The sequence below is a fragment of the Schistocerca americana genome, chromosome X (assembly GCF_021461395.2).
Source record: "Schistocerca americana isolate TAMUIC-IGC-003095 chromosome X, iqSchAmer2.1, whole genome shotgun sequence".
Classification (NCBI taxonomy): Eukaryota; Metazoa; Arthropoda; class Insecta; order Orthoptera; family Acrididae; genus Schistocerca; species Schistocerca americana.
Window position 1 is genome coordinate 926375741 of NC_060130.1, and position 18405 is coordinate 926394145.

General features: G+C 40.2%; 1 protein-coding gene across 1 annotated transcript; it reads right to left on the reverse strand.

Annotated features, from left to right (window-relative positions):
- Positions 1–12829: 12829 nt before the first annotated feature.
- On the reverse strand, positions 12830–13309 carry LOC124556780 (peptidyl-prolyl cis-trans isomerase NIMA-interacting 1-like). The gene has a single exon (XM_047130788.1). It carries the CDS (start codon positions 13307–13309, stop codon positions 12830–12832), a length of 480 nt encoding a protein of 159 aa, XP_046986744.1.
- Between the last annotated feature and the right edge of the window lie 5096 nt (positions 13310–18405).

Genomic DNA, 18405 nt, shown 5'->3' on the forward strand with positions numbered 1-18405 from the left:
TGTGAATGAGTGGTGAGTCATGAAAAAGACCTAGTTCACTTCGGGGAGTGAACGGTTCTGATCCGATCTCTGAAAAGAACAGTTTTGCCCATCTCTACTGTAGACGTCTCTCCATTGATAACAACATGCTGTGTTCTGTTTGCTAAAAACTCTTCAATCCAGCCACACAGCTGGTCTGATATTCCGTAGGCTCTTACTTTGTTTATCAGGCGACAGTGCGGAACTGTATCGAACGCCTTCCGGAAGTCAAGAAAAATAGCATCTACCTGGGAGCCTGTATCTAATATTTTCTGGGTCTCATGAACAAATAAAGCGCTGTTGGGCGTGGCCGGCACTTGGATGGGTGACCATCCAGCCGCCATGCACTGTTGCCATTTTTCGGAGTGCACTCACCCTCGTGATGCCAATTGAGGACCTACTCGACCGAATAGTAGCGGCTTTGGTCAAGAATACCATCATAACGACCGGGAGAGCGGTGTGCTGACCCCACGCCCGTCCTATCCACATTCTCCTCTGAGGATGACATGGAAGTCGGATGGTCCCAGTAGGCCACTCGTGGCCTGAAGACGGAGTGCGGAGTTGTCCTGTCCGCTGTTGTTCTTGTGTTTCATGCAATGGTGTAAAGTGTACTCTGATTACACAGTGTGTACAAGAGTTGAAGAAGCCTTAATGTGTTAAGTCATGGCTTCAGTACATGAACATTATTTGTACTCAAAGTCATGGCTTCAGTACATGAACATTATTTGTACTTACTGCTGTCCAAATTACTACACATTGTGTGTAAAAACCCTGAATGTGAAAACATTGTACAATAAAAAATATTACATACAGATAATTTTTGTTTGAGATTACCCCCTCCCCCCCCTCCCTCCATTTCCTCTGTAATATATTGGTTGTGCTTCTTGCATGAGAGGTGGATTAGCAAGCTGCCATGTGTCGTCTCTCTTAGCAGGCCAGCTTGGACTGTGTTTTCGAAATCTCTGGGTGCTGAGACATCATTCATTTGCTTTGGTATCTGTAAGGTCTGTCTCTTCCATGAAGTGGCTGAACTGGTATCCACAACATGTTTTTCAGAGATGTGTACATATGTGTGTTACTAATGACGGAAGTCAAGTATTTATATTTTTTGAACATGGCAAAAATAGTTGAGACTTATCGAGTTTATATTTTTCTCACAGTGCAATGGGTGTCAACTACTTGAGATATGACAGTTAGAGGGCGATGTTAGCTACTGGGGGACATCAGCCACTGGGGATGTTAGCTACTATCGATGTCAGCTACTGGGAGGATGTCAGGTACTGGTCTAGGCATCAGGTAATGGGGAGTGTCAGCTATCAGTGAAAACTGTATTCCTTTCATTATTGCCTTGTTAAAATAAGCATTTAAGAGAGATAGGAAGTTTACAGAGATGTATAAAGCAGAGAGATAATGATGATGAGACAGATGTGGGAATATTTTGTACACACACATGAGAGATGAAATATGATTACAAGACTGAGGTGGAAAGAGAGAGAAAGAAATGTAATTTCTTGTGCGGTATAAATCATGGAAATGATAATGATGAGGAACATGTGGAAATTTTTAGTGCACTTGCGTGAGATGATAATTAATGACTGTATTTGCAGAGGCAGAGCTTGACACAGTGCGTGTGTGCATAATTCAGAGTCAAATATATTTGAAAATGACACTATTTTGCATAAATTTCTTTGAACAGGAGGTCAGTTCAAGGGAAACTTACGTAACTTTTTCCAAGCTACTTCATATTTTCAAACTTGGTGCTGATGCAAATGAAGATTGCATAATTTCACAGCTACATTCTGATTGTCCACCTCATTTTAGTACTTTGCTGAGATAGTCTGGAGAGGTGGAGGAGACACAGGGAGGGTGGTGGAGAAAGTGAGAGTGTGGCTTGTCACATGATGATGATGATACAATTGATATGGCGGCAGAGCTTACTATATCTTATATTGTTACATCATTGGCCTTTCATGTAGGCAACCCACAATAAGACTTACACTTGAAGTCAGAGCTATCACAAGGTTCAACACAGCATTTAAGTGCAAAGTGCACAGGAGTCGCCACAGATATACTGCTGTGGTGCTGTAGTGGAACTTCCTACATCTTCAAAAGCATAAAACTTTTCTTTTGCTGCTAATGTAATACCATTGTCTGCCACAGTTTCACTCCACCATAACACCACTAGAACAGCAACAAAAGAATCATATACTCCAGTCACAATCATAACAATCCTTATGCATCGGCTGCTCCTCAGTTTCACCAAACACATCCTCATCAGCATTTGTGTCATTAGCTTCAACAGCATCAACTGACCCCACTACAGGTAAGATATTTCATAAACCTAAGTGATAGAACTGTCACCACCATTAGACCTACCACAGCACCAACATCAACATCATCAACAGAAGCACGTAAGTTCTATGATGAACATCATGTAAGCCAACAATTAGTCATCAAATTTACCTTATTTTATAATATCTGTCATTTTATCCCCTAAATTTATTAAAGAGAATCCATGGCTTATTAATGCTGTTATTCAACTTCAGATCCTCTATCAGTGCACCATATACCCAAGTATAATGATAATAATATTAAATCACCATAAACACTAAATTGAAATCTGTGTACAATATATTTGTATGTGCAGTTCATTGTAATTAGTTAGCATGTTACAAAGAGCAACTGCTAGTTTGAACAGAACTGGTAACATGGTACTGCCTGCTGGCTATTTAAACTGCAACTCCACAGTCAGTAGCAAATAACATAACTGTGCTTATTGTGCATACACAGTGTAGTGTTGTTGTAGTCTTCATTCCAAAGACTAATTTGAAGCTACTCTCCACACTAACCTATCCAATACAAGAATTTTAATTTCTGCACAGCTGTTACAACCTACGTCCATTTCAGCCTGGTTCATGTCTTATCAACTGATTACTTCTTTCAGTGAAGTTGCACCATAAATTTCTTTCCTCCCTAATTCAAGTCAGTATCTCCTCATTAATTACCGGGGCTATTCATCTAATCTTCAGCATTCTTCTGTACCACCACATTTCAAAACCTTCAGTTCTCTTCTTGTATGAACTATCTATTGTCTTCATTTCACTTCAGCACTTGGCAATAGTCTAGAGAAGTATCTCCAGAAAAGACATAAATATTTCAATTCATATTGGAAGTTAACAAAAATCTCTTTTCCATAAATGTTTTTGCTGTTAGTGTGCATAGTTATGTAACAGATACACACACATCTAACCATCACTGAGTCAATGGTACAGTGAGAACGATGTTTCAGATATCATAAAGGAACTCTTCTCAGTTTCTGATTCTCATCATAAAAAATAACAAATCCATAAAAATAGCACTACAGAATAATGGCCACAGAATTATGATGCATACTGCTTGAATGTAATGTTCATGTGAATTTAGTTTCAAATAAGCAATCAACTCTATGTTAAGCTCCAAGGGTAATCAGCAATTCATTCAGCCACTCAGTTCTACTGCTAGTGTATTATTGTGTGTGTGTGTGTGTGTGTGTGTGTGTGTGTGTGTGTGTTTAGAGCTTATGGGCACTTAATGACGAGGTTATTAGTGCCCCTGGCGTATTATTCTATGTTGCAATATAGAATGATCTTTTGGGGAAACTCATCTTGCAGGAGAGGTGTCATCAGAATCAAACTAAAACAGTTAGTATAGCATGTATCTGAGACAAAATGATATGTGCATACATCATTTCAGGATATATGGCTTTAGGACTCCTTCATTTGATCTCATGAGAACCATGCATTTTGTCTCCACATCCTTCCAACATGCCATGCAAGTTAACTCCCTATCACTGTTGGATGGATCTAAAAGACAAGGAAATTTACTACTTATGGCTCATTAAATTTTGTTAAATTATCATAGGTGACACTTGTAATTCTGTGTTCTTAACACATTTAGCACACTTTCCTGTTGCTGTATTTGTGTTGTAGAGTATTCTAACCATCCTGTGTGAAGAAAATGGCTGAAAAATTGTTTTCTAAATGTTTTGCCATAATGTACATAACTCTGTGGATCAATTACTTCCTATAGCATTTACCAGGCTTTACTTTTTTCCTTTTCCTTTCTTTCTTAGCCAATGTACCTGTAACCTGGTAGTCAAGTGCATATATGTCAGACTACAATTCTAAAGATTTGGATTTCCATATTCTGTAATTTCAACAATTTTTTCTGTCATCTATCACTTTGTTAATCTATACCAATGAGTCATATACATACATCAAGAAAGGTTTGCACCACCGCAGTTCCAAGAGTTCCAGAACCTGTACAGAAAATTGGAATACAGATCAATATAAACGTCATTTCTGCCTTTTTTATTGCTCATGAAAAGCACACTTTGCATGTTGTACCACCATACAGTGAGACCTTCAGAGGTGGTGGTTAACATTCTTGTACACACCGGTACCTCTAATACCAAGTAGCAAATCCTTTTCCATTGATGCATGCCTGTATTCATCGTGGTATACCACCCACACGTTCATCAAGGCACTTTTGGTCCAAATTGTCTGACTCTTCAATGGTGATTCAGCGTAGATCCCCCAGAGTGATTGGTGGGTCACGTCATCCACAAACAGCCCTTTCCAATGTATCCCAGGCATGTTCAATAGGGTTCATGTCTGGAGAACATGCTGGCCACTCTAGTTGAGCAATGTCGTTATCATGAAAAAAGTCATTCACAAGATGTGCACGATGGGGCCTCAAATTGTCGTCCATGAAGATGAATGCCTCACCAATATGCTGCCAATATGGTTGAACGATCTGTCAGAGGATGGCATTCACGTATCTTACAGCCATTATGGCACCTTCCATGACCACCAGCAGTGTACGTTGGCCCCACATAATGCCACCCAAATATAACAGGGAACCTCCACCTTGCTGCACTTGCTGGACAGTGTGTCTAAGGCGTTCAACCTGACTGGGTTGCCTCCAAACACGTCTACGACAATTGTCTGGTTGAAGGCATATATGATAATCATTGGTGAAGAGAAAGTGATGCCAATCCTGAGCCCTCCATTCAGCATGTTGTTGGGCTCATCTGTACCTCACTGCATGGTGTCATGTCTGCAAAGATGGACCTCGCCATGGACGTCAGGAATGAAAATGCGCATCATGCTGCCTATTGCGCACAGTCTGAGTCATAACACGATATCCTGTGGCTGCACACATAGCATTATTCAACATGGTGGCATTGCTGTCAGGGGTATTGACCATCTAGGCATGGGTGAACTACAGACAACACGAGCCATGTAACTCCTTCCTGGTGGAATGACTGGAACTGATTGGCTGTCGGACCCCCTTTGTCTAATAGGCACTGCTCATGCATGGTTGTGTACGTCTTTGGGCACGTTTAGTGACATCTCTGAACAGTCAAAGGGACTGTGTCTGTGATACAATATCCACAGTCAACATCTGTCTTCAGGAGTTCTGGGAACCGGGGTGCTGCAAAACTTTTTTTGATGTGTGTATGTAAAGAAGTCCACATTGCACCAACTTTTGGAGTCCAAGTTAAGCTGTTAAGTCCCTCTACAATGGCTGATTACATCAGTTGAAAGATAAGAGGCGGGTTAGTGCACATTACCTTGAATAGGACTTTGACTGGTAAAGCACAGCAGTATTCAATTCAGTCATTTAGTGGAGGATGGGTTTTGTTAAAAACCATACTTCCATTTCACATCACAACGCATAAAGGCACAAGTGAATTTGCGCCACAATAACCTTGAAAGCGAAATAAGAATGCTTGGTTACATTCAGTTTACACATTTAATCTGTGATCCCATACACTGGTATCATATCCCACTACAGATACAAGTAAACAATCAAATTCACTTATCTGAATAGTTCTTAGCAAAAGAAAGATTTTTATTTATTACATTCCTACCCCTGGTTACAGCTGCTTCTATTCAAGTTCAGAAATAACCAAATTCAACTAGGTTCAGTCTACAACTACATCTACAACCCTACACCACAAGCCATCATATGGTGCATGATGGGAGCTATCTTGTTGCACCACTAGCCATTTCCTTTCCTGTTCCATTTGCAGTTACAGCAAGGGAAAAATAACTGTCTGTATGTCACCACAAAAGCCTTAATTTTTTTATCTTATTTTCATGACCCTTATGCAAAACGTATATTGCTGTTCTGCAGTCAGCTTCAAATGCCAGTTCTCTAAAGTTTTTCAAGAGTATTTAACAAAAAGAACATCATCTTCCCTCCAGGAATTCCCATTTGTTTTCATGAAGCATCTCTGCAAAACTCACACATTGATCAAACCTAATGTGTAGCAGCTCGCCTCTGACTTATTTAAAGATATTCCTTTATTCCAACCTGGTGGCAATCCCAGAGGTTTGAGCAGTACTCAAGAATGGGTCACACTAGTGTCCTGTGAGCGATCTCCCTTACAGATGAACCACACTTTCCTAAAAATCTCACAACAAACCGAAGTTCACCATTTGCCTTCCCTACTATAACCCTTATATGCTCATTCTGGTTCATATTGCTTTGCTACATTACATCTAGATATTTTATCAGCATAACTGTCTCAAGCAGCGCACCACTAATCCTGTATTGAAACATTATGAATTTGATTTTTGTACTCATCTGCATTAACTTAAATTTTTCTACAGTTTGAGATAGTTGCCATTCATCGCACCAACTAGAAATTTTGTCTAGGTCAACTTGTATCCTCCTACAGTCACTCAAGGATGACACCTCCCGTACACCACAGCATCATCACCAAATTGCTACAGATTGCTGCTCACCCTATCTGCCAGCTCATTTGCGTATTAGTAATAGTAGTCCTGTTTCACATCCCTGGAGCACTCCTGGCAATACACTTGTCTTTGATCAACATTTGCCATCAATGACAATGTACTGGGTTCTGTCACTTAAGAAGTCTTTGAGTCACTCACATATCTGGGAACATAAATCATACGCTCGGACATTCGTTAACAGTCTGCTGTGAGGCACTGTGTCGAATGCTTTCCGAAATCTAGGCATATTGAATCTGCCTGTTGTAGTCCTAGGTAAGTACGGCCAGTTTACCAGTGAACATAATATATTTCATTATTATTGGAAGTTTATGGGTCACTATTCTTGTTAGGAATGTACAAATTAATGTATGTTTGCCTGTAGCAAGTTTTACAAAACTGCATCTATCTGTTGTGATTTTCTTAACTGTATAAGGTCATGTTCCTGTAGAGAGTTTGGTTAATCCTTTGTACCAAAAGAAGCCAATTGTCAGCACAGACATTGATAACTAACAGTCGTTGCATCTTTAATTGCACATTAAGCAGTAGTACGTTTAGGTACATACTCTAGAACAGTCCACCAAGAGTATCCTTTAGTTATTATCATACCAATTTTTCATTTGGACATGTAAAAGTTACCTCTCCATTCCTGGAATAATTTAATAGATATCCGTGTATACGCCAAGAAAATTAGTGAGCCTCGGCTTGGTAAACATTGGTAACAACTACATAACATCAGCCTGCCCTGCTAGCCGCGTGGTCTAACGCACTGCTTTCTGAGTGGGCAGGCATGCCAGTCCCAGGCATGAATCCACCTGGTGGATTAGTGTCCAGGTCCAGTGTGTCGGCCAGCCTGTGCATGATTTTTCCATCTGCCTTGGCAAATGCAGGCTGGTTCACCATATTCTGCCTCAGTTACACTGCGTGGCCGGTTGCTGCACAAACACTGTCTCCACACCATAATTACTCTACCACGCAAACATTTGGGATTACACTCATCTGGTATGAGACGTTTCTTGGGGGTCCACTGGGTGGCAAACTGCACAATAACCCTGGGTTAGGTGTGGGGAGGCAGTGGGCTGAGTGGACTGCTGTAGCCTGTTCTGGGGTTGTAAACTACGGAGGGCTATGGCAGAGACGAAGGCTCTCTGTCGTTTCTAGATCCCCTGTTCAATACAAATACATACTACATAACATCAGGGCTTCTGGAGACATCCAAGCGTTAAATGGGGCAGCATAAATTGTGTGCTCTGTGGACTATCTGCTGTGAAAGCCCAACAGGGGGCTTAAAATGAGTAGTGTTATTTGAGTGTTTCATTTGACTGCAGAGAAATTTCTTCAACATATTACCAGTTGCACATTGCAGACAGATTGGCTAACAAAACTTTATTTCAATCACATATTTGTAAGTGCCTCACAATTTAATTACCTCTGCAAGTTTCCATGAAAGCATAAACCTACACTGAGTGATGTACTTGATAAAAACCCTGCACAACAACAAAGTTGTTTATGGATGTCAAAATTTCAATGCACTAGAGAAACCTCACTGAGTTCCAGATTTTTTTTCTTTTTTTAGTTTGGTCATCTTACAAAACATGGTAGTTCTTTTGCAGCTACTATACACTATGTGATCAAAAGTATCTGGACGCCTGGCTAAAAATAACTTACAAGTTCATGGCGCCCTCCATCAGTAATGCTGCAATTCAATATGGTGTTGGTCCAACCTTAGCCTTGATGACAGCTTCCACTCTCACAGGCATAGGTTCAATCAGGTGATGGAAGGTTTCTCAGGGAATGGCGACCCATTCTTCACGGAGTGCTGCACTGAGGAGTGGTATCCATGTTGGTCAGTGAGGCCTGGCACGAAGTTGGTGTTCCAAAACATCCCAAAGGTGTTCTATAGGATTCAGGTCAACTCTGTGCAGGCCAGCCCATTACAGGGATGTTATTGTCATGTAACCACTCTGCCACAGGCTGTGGATTATGAACAGGTGCTCGATCATGTTGAAAGATGCAATCGCCATCCCCAGATTGCTCTTCAACAGTGGGAAGCAAGAATGTGCTTAAAACATCAATGTAGGCCTGTCCTATAATAATGCCACCCAAAATAATAAGGGGTGCAAGCCCCCTCAATGAAAAACATGACCACACCATAACACCACTGCCTCCGAATTTTACTGTTGGCACTACACACGCTGGCAGATGACTTCACCGAGCATTCGCCATACCCACACCTTGCCATCGGATAGCCACATTGTGTACCATGATCCGTCACTGCACACAACATTTTTCCACTGTTCAGTCATCCAATGTTTATGCCCCTTACACCAAGCAAGGTGTCATTTGGCATTTACCAGCGTGATGTGTGGCTTATGAGCAGCTGCTCGACCATGAAATCCAACTTTTCTCACCTCCCACCTACTTGTCATAGTACTAGATATGGATCCTGATGCAGTTTGCAATTCCTGTGTGATGGTCTGGAGAGATGTCTGCCTATTACACAAAACGACCCTCTTCAACTGTCGGCAATCTCTGTCAGTCAACAGGCGGGGTCGGTCTGTACGCTTTTGTGCTGTACTTGTCCTTTCACATTTACACTTCACTATCACACCAGAAACAATGAACCTAGGGATGTTTAGGTGCATGGAAATCACAAATAGAGACGTATGACACAAGTGACACCCAATCACTTGACCACATTCAAAGTCCTTGAGTTCCACGGAGCACCTCATTTTGCTTTCTCACGATGTCTGATGACTACTGAGAATGCTGATATGGAGTACCTGGCAGTAGGTGGCATCACAATGAACCTAATATGAAAAACATATGTTTTTGGCTGTGTCCGGGTACTTTTGATCACATAGTGTACATTATGTTCCAAGCTTCAGTTGTAATTTACTTCTTCTATTGCATCCAAAATTACCCAATGATACAAGTTTACCCTTCAACATTGTCATTTATCCTTGGCATGAGTGGAGGAGCAGTTTAGTAGGTCTAAGTTGTTTTATTAAAACTAAATTTTGTGGCATGACATCTACACCAGTTTTTGAGTGCACTTCAACCACCATTGTTTGCACAGATGACATTCATCATCCACATCATTCCCCTGCTCCATCTGGCTGGGCTCGATTGAGTTCATGCTATTTTCATTACTTGTCCATTAAATTTCCATCTCTTAGCTCCAGCCGTCACTGACTTTCAGTTAGGCAAGGTTGCATTGTTTATCATGCATTACTATAGCTTGGAGGATACTGGTTATCCACAAGAGCACTACTTCTACAGTCTGGAAAAAAGTAAGTGTATCTTCCTTTACTGCTTTCCTATATTCAGCCCAAACTTTCATGTCCATAATTTTAGGCGTATTGAAACTACACTCCTGGAAATTGAAATAAGAACACCGTGAATTCATTGTCCCAGGAAGGGGAAACTTTATTGACACATTCCTGGGGTCAGATACATCACATGATCACACTGACAGAACCACAGGCACATAGACACAGGCAACAGAGCATGCACAATGTCGGCACTAGTACAGTGTATATCCACCTTTCGCAGCAATGCAGGCTGCTATTCTCCCATGGAGACGATTGTAGAGATGCTGGATGTAGTCCTGTGGAACGGCTTGCCATGCCATTTCCACCTGGCGCCTCAGTTGGACCAGCGTTCGTGCTGGACGTGCAGACCGCGTGAGACGACGCTTCATCCAGTCCCAAACATGCTCAATGGGGGACAGATCCGGAGATCTTGCTGGCCAGGGTAGTTGACTCACACCTTCTAGAGCACGTTGGGTGGCACGGGATACATGCGGACGTGCATTGTCCTGTTGGAACAGCAAGTTCCCTTGCCGGTCTAGGAATGGTAGAATGATGGGTTTGATGACGGTTTTGATGTACCGTGCGCTATTCAGTGTCCCCTCGACGATCACCAGAGGTGTACGGCCAGTGTAGGAGATCGCTCCCCACACCATGATGCCGGGTGTTGGCGCTGTGTGCCTCGGTCGTATGCAGTCCTGATTGTGGCACTCACCTGCACGGCGCCAAACACGCATACGACCATCATTGGCACCAAGGCAGAAGCGACTCTCATCGCTGAAGACGACACGTCTCCATTCGTCCCTCCATTCACGCCTGTCGCGACACCACTGGAGGCGGGCTGCACGATGTTGGGGCGTGAGCGGAAGACGGCCTAACGGTGTGCGGGACTGTAGCCCAGCTTCATGGAGACGGTTGCGAATGGTCCTTGCCGATACCCCAGGAGCAACAGTGTCCCTAATTTGCTGGGAAGTGGCGGTGCGGTCCCCTACGGCACTGCGTAGGATCCTACGTTCTTGGCGTGCATCCGTGTATCGCTGCGGTCCGGTCCCAGGTCGACGGGCACGTGCACCTTCCGCCGACCACTGGCGACAACATCGATGTACTGTGGAGACCTCACGCCCCACGTGTTGAGCAATTCGGCGGTACGTCCACCCGGCCTCCCGCATGCCCACTATACGCCCTCGCTCAAAGTCCGTCAACTGCACATACGGTTCACGTCCACGCTGTCGCGGCATGCTACCAGTGTTAAAGACTGCGATGGAACTCCGTATGCCACGGCAAACTGGCTGACACTGTCGGCGGCAGTGCACAAATGCTGCGCAGCTAGCGCCATTCGACGGCCAACACCGCGGTTCCTGGTTTGTCCGCTGTGCCGTGCGTGTGATCATTGCTTGTACAGCCCTCTCGCAGTGTCCGGAGCAAGTATGGTGGGTCTGACACACCGGTGTCAATGTGTTCTTTTTTCCATTTCCAGGAGTGTAATTACAGTGCATTTGCTATTTACCTAGAATAAGTGCCCATGAAAAGTAAATATTCCGTATACTTTTAATTTGTGGAATAAATGTCGAAGATAAAAATAACCTAAGACAGAGTTTAGTAGAGATCCTAATGCATGGCTGGAATGGTTCCCTGAGCTGATTGATAAATATCCTGACAGTGAGACTGCTGATGAGAATTTTGTACATGAAAGTGGTCATGATATAGGAACAGAACAAGAAGTGCCAGAAAATGATGAACATGAATCACAGCAAGAATTAATTCAAGAGCATGTATTTCTTTTAGGATAGGATGGATTAGCTAAATGATGGAAAAGTTGATATCCTATCAATGTTAGAACAAGATCTTGTAATATAATATTTACATCAGTTAAGTTTGTGGTAACTTTTCTGGGGAAAGGAATGCTAAAGAAACAGATGTCATGGAGGTCATAGCTTTCTTTAATATCTGTATGGTTCTCTGAGGTGTTCTAGAAAGAGTTTATCAGAGTTGTGGGATAACTCAAATGGCAATGGACTTGAATCATGCTACTTATGCATGACAGAAAACCAATTCAAGTTGCACTTGAGGTGTCTGGGGTTTGATAGAATCCATGATAGAGGTGTTCACAGAGCACATGATGAGTTGTCTGCTATCAGAGAGGTACTGGAGTTATTTTACAAACAACTTCCAAAAATATTTATAACCTAATGTGTACATTACCGTATTTGTGTATTAAGTGTATTACATTTAGATTTAAATAAAACACTCATGACATCATTCATATGCACCATTCAAAGTATCGAAATATACCATTTATGCTGTGGGTGACAGCTGCCATCCATGTGAGTGACTGTATCAGGAATTATTACACAGGTAATGGACAGTTAAGTATCATTATTTCTACCATATGAGACTGAATAAAAATGAGAAAGGTACTTAGAGACTGATGGTTATCATCGAAACTGGATGTTTCAGTCAACATAGGTAAATATTTCAAGAATTTAACAGATCTGCTTTACACCACAAAAAGACAAATGTATTTTTTTGTCAGAGTCCTCTCCAGCCAGCACCAAGCCAAGGCAATATGTTGTAAAGGTATTCTGGAATCAACTGAATCATGCAACTGAAACTTAAGTTACTTTTACAACATATTATATTTTATTCATAATTTACATAATGAACAAATGGAATTATATTTTTAATTCACTCTGAATAAACAATGTGTAGCTGATTTTCTTATGCAGTACGTAATATCAGATGGATCCCTGATTTGGTAAAGACCGGTTCACTGATCTCACCTACTTTAAGTGAAAATGCACTGTTTTCAAATGCTTTCTCCATAACACCTCGACGAAAGATCCCCAGGTAACCACCAGTCTTTGCTGAATGGCAGTCTGAATATTTTTGTGCCATTTCTGAGAATGATGCCTTTCCTAATTGAATACATTGACGTAAGTACTTTATTAAACATAGAGCCTCCTCTCTGGAGCGTGTAATTGGCTCCTGCTTCCAAGAAACTGGCCTTCTTGAGCACTTATGTTTCACAAGTAAATGAGAGCACTGTATTTCATGTGGGCCTTTGCCTGGTACCCGGGGAGCACATCTGCTTGGATGAACCCACTGGCTCTCCCTGGTATAAACATTAAAATAATAATGCCGGCTATATCTCTTGCTCTCATACTTTCCCCATCCTCGTGGTAGTTTTCTCTCTGCCATAATGGATCTTAAAGGTAGTTAAAACCTTTGTGGACTGGAGCTGTACATCTGAAACATAGAAAACAACAGCATGTTGAGTAATCACTACACTCATAAGCAATTACATATATGGGAAGATATTAAGAAAAGTATAGAATATAGGACAATATGTTTGATACTTAATTTGGTAAAAATTGCACTGACAACAAAGAACAGATGTTTTCAACCTATTGTTGAGAGCAAACTGGATGAAAAACAGTTCAGATTCAGAAGGGGCAGAGGTACAAGAGATGCAATTGGACTGTTACAAGCAACTGAGGCAGGTAGACGTTTTTGATAACTTGGAAGAAACCTTTGATAGAGTTTGATGCTACTTAGGTATTGTGAAGAAGTTTGAAGCTAACTGGAAAGAAAGGAGACTGATAAGTAATCTGTATATGATGCAACAAGTAAAAGTAACGCTAGGATATGAGATAACAGAAGAAATCAAAATTGATAGAGGGGTTACACAAGGCTGCAATCATTCATCCATTCTGCTTAACAACTGTATAGGTCATTTAGTAGTAGAAGTAGTAGTAGTGGCATTCATCCATGCATGAATTTTACATATACATATACCATATACTGACATTTACATACTTACAAGCCTATGGCCTCATGGTAGGAACCATCCTGGCATTTGCCTGATATAACCTAGAGAACCAACAGAAAACTAAAACTGGGATATCTGGATGGAGATTGGAACTTGCATCCTCCAAAATATCTAATTTGGTTTATCTCCAGTATACAATATTGTTTGGTAAAAAAATTATTTAATAATGTAAAAAGCTAGAGCTACATTAGTCATTAATTTCTCAGTGACAATTGCTGCACGTGGCATAGATACAACATTTCATAATGTAACACTACACACTCTATCGGCTGACATCAGGACAACAGCAATGGTGTTTATTTAGCATTTTGTGTACTACACCATTTGCTTGCCTGAAAAATTGAGTAAGCATTCTCTCATAGTGAGTGATATGTTGTGATCAGAGAGAGAATAAGGTGCTAGTATTATATACTGCAAAATAAGGTTTCCCAGAACAAAGAAAATAAGGAAATAGGAGGGAAAAAATTGTAATGCAAAAGTGTGATGTGAGATGACAGAGAACATAAAAAATATGTTGGAAAAAAATAGAACACCACCTGTGAGGAATATGAAATGAAAATAAATGTGGAGAGACTTTGGTGATGGTTTTTACAAGGCAATCAAGGACCATAAGACCGATGATTTGAGATGAGTTAGTAGCAAAACTTGAATTCAGGTTACATCCAGTCAAGAAATGAAAATAAAGAGATTGGTTGTAAAAGAAATATTTAACAACATGGACACTGTGATGGAAAAACAATAAATGCTTTGGATACTTTTGAGATATAAATTTCAAGAAGAATGGGAGGTGTGAAGTGGAGAGATAAAGTAAGAAATTAGATTGTGTGGCACAGAGTGAAGGAGGAAGGAAAACTATCAAAAACAATAAGACACCAAAAATGAATAACCTAAGACGCTGGATTAGGGGATCCTGTAGACAAATGATGCACTAAAAGGAATAATGACTGGAAAGAGGACCAGAGGACGAAAAAGAGAGCAGATAATTAATGACATCATGATGTATATACCATATACAGCTACAAAATGGATGGCAGAAAACTGGGGGAATTGGAGAATTCTTATCTTTCAGTAGTGGACTTGTCTAATGGGCAGAACACATCAGCATCATCATCGTTTTAAGTGTATCCCTCAGCACAACAATTATAATATTTGAACTAGAATGTCAGTTTTTATTGTTCACTAAAAACAAAATGCATAACAGTAAGTTTCTGGGTGCTCTGCTAAGTAGTTTCCATTTTATACAAAATATTCTGATGACCAACCCAAACTTCTTCGTCAGGTACTATGAGTTTTACTGTTATGTATAGTTACTGCCTGAGATTTTATAAATTGAGAGTGGGACCCCAAGCATTATTAAAATGGAAATTCCATCAACATTTATGAGCTTCCCTGACATCTTAATTTCAATAGACTCCTTACTACCCCTGAAACTTGGCATTTGCACCATGATACAGGTCTGATTCTATTTTGTTTCATGATTATATTCAAAGACAGTAGTCAGTAACAACTGATTTACTTGGTTGTTTTATACAGGCATGTTGATATTCCTTGCATCTTTCCTTAACTGTTCTGATGGTCTGCCCCAAATAACACATGCCACATTTACATGGAGTGTGATAAACACCTGGCTTTCAGAGACCTAGCTCATCTCTAACATTAAAAAGAATACTTCTTATCTTAGTTGAAGGTGAGACGAGCAAGTTGGACTCTAATCCATCTGCTATGTTTCTTGCTCTCACGAACAACTTTTTTTTTTCATTGTCTTTCTAACGCAGTTATACACGTAATAGGTAATATGTACAGATTATGCCAAATTGTTATTTATGCCAAATCTCAATTAAACTTACATTTCAGTTCCTTATATTTACATTCCTGATCACACTGTTGCACTTGGTTTTATTAGAAGCATCAGTTATTTAAACTTATGGATAACTGAAGTTATGATGATGGCATATAATTGAAAAATATTTTGAGCAAACCAACAGCATAAGAGGTGTTGTTACCACTCATTCACCACCATCTGCCTATTTTTCTTTGATAACTGCAAGATTCTAAATGTTGACAGTTTAATTTTATTGTTGTATTTTTTCTGGATAAGGTAACATTTCTCACTAATTAATTCAGTTAGTAATTAAGAATTTGAATAAGTTTGGATCACAAAATAACTATTTCATGACGGATGCCATACTCATGAATACGAGATTTCAGATGATGTGTAATAATAATGTTCCATGCATTATTGTGGGTTACTAACATAATTTTTCTTATGAACCAAACAATAGTGAAGTCTTAGAATCTGCCAGAACAGTAAAATCTAACCTATCCAAATTTCAAAGCATTATGTAGCTCCAGAATTTACATCATGTTATTATGTTAGTCTATAAATAGTCACCCCTTCCTCAAAATCTGCACCTATAAATCATACTGCTAACATCTTTATGTCAGATCATATTAGAGCTAATGGCTGATGGGTACACGTATAACAACTATATGTCAGTTTGCATTAAAGTCTACTTATTGCTAGCCTCATTGTCACAATTCTGTGTCAGTTAAGATGAAATTCTGTGCCTTAATGTAACATGTGCAACAAGTGTGTTTGTAAAGAGTATGAAGCTGTTTAATATCTTTGTGTGTTAAAATCTTGGGTGAACTAGTAAATATTAAACTTAGAGGAGCTAATGATCTACAAACTCCAGTTATGGAATGAAGTTATAAATTCTGTTGAGTATACTATAAACTGTGTCATGTATCTGCCACTGTACATCATGCCACTATGAACTTTCACCGATACTGCAATGGTATTTAATGATTACATGACTCTTCTTCCACATTGTTTCCAATGAGAGAGATGCATATACCTTTCCCCGCATAAACTGTGACTTGTGAAACTGTAGGTAGCTGGCATTGGTGGTAAAATGCAGTTAAAATGTGATGAACCATTTTTAAAGTTAATTTCTTGTTTGGTCTTCCTCATTTGGCACTATCCCTCTTAACATTAATTTCCAGGGTATCTTTTCAGTATTAGATACGAGACTTCAAGACTCATCAACACTGAGTGCAACATCAAACAGCAGGTAAGTGGACCTTCACAAAGAGGACTGAAATACACTGGATACCATTACTCCATAGGAATGTACCAGTCTTTCCTGATATTAGGACAGCATAAGGTATGTAAGCGATTTTTGGCTTCTGTTCCCTGATTTCAGTCTACACCTCTGTCTCAGGCGTTCTTCATTTTGACTGCAACACCTGTTCAGTCTGATGATCTAAGTGCCCATTCCTTTGGAACACTTCTTTTAGGTGTTGTGGTTCTTTGATGAGGCTATCCTTTTCTGGATGTGTTTGAGCTCTGCAGACCAGAGTCCATAGTACTGACTTTCTTTGTGACAGATTGTGATGGCTTAAGGTATGGAGATAGATATCAGCGTATGTTGGTTTTTGACATATTCTGGGATCTGTCCAGTCTTCTCCTAAGTAACATGTTGAGGAAAGGTTGCCGGCCCTCTTTTTGAAGTTCCATCATGAACTTCATATTATGATGGATTGAGTTTAAATATCCCAGGAGCTCTTGAAGCTTCTCTGGTCCATGTGGTCACACTAAAAATGTTTCATCCATGTAGTGATAGAAACACATTAGTGTCAAGTTGGTGGATTATAGTGCCTTTGCTTCTAAACATTCCATGTATAGGCTCGCGACAATATGTCATAATAGTCTACCCATTTCCATGCGACTGGTTTCTTCAAAATATTTTCCATTTAATAGCAAATAAGTAGATGTCAGAATGTATCTAAGTGTTATGTGAAATGATTGTTGAACTTCTAGGCTATTAGTTCAAAGAAATCAGAAAGTGGAACTGTCATAAAGAGGGGGACTACATCAAAACTGACCATAACATCCATATCCCAGAGCCACAATAAACTGAAGCAGTGTAGAAAGACAGCAGATTTGTGGATGTGGTGTTCACACTTCCCCACTTATTTGATGAGAATGTGTTTCACATATTTTGCCTGCTTGCATGTATGTGTACCAAGGTTACTAACTATTGGTCTTCAAGGATTTATTTCCTTCTGTACCTTAGGAAGGCTATATAGTCTTGATGGCACTGTTGCTTGTGTTTTTATGTTTTAAGATGCACAATGGTGTTATGTGGCAAACCTGACTCAATGAGAAGAGTCATCACATTCCTCTTGATTTTATTCATAGGCTAGATATCAATCTGTCCGTATGCAATGTCATTCAAGAGACTGAAAATCTTGTTGTTATAGTCCACAATTAGACCCATGGCACATGAATAAGATGATTATGTCAGTCATCAACATACTGTGCATACAATGGAAACAACTCGGCAGAACACCTAGAAGTACACTATTAATAAATCACACTCAGGAAACCTGAGAGATCAAAATGCATAAATACTCCACCTTAAGATTCTTGATTAATTGAAATACATTATTATTATTGAAC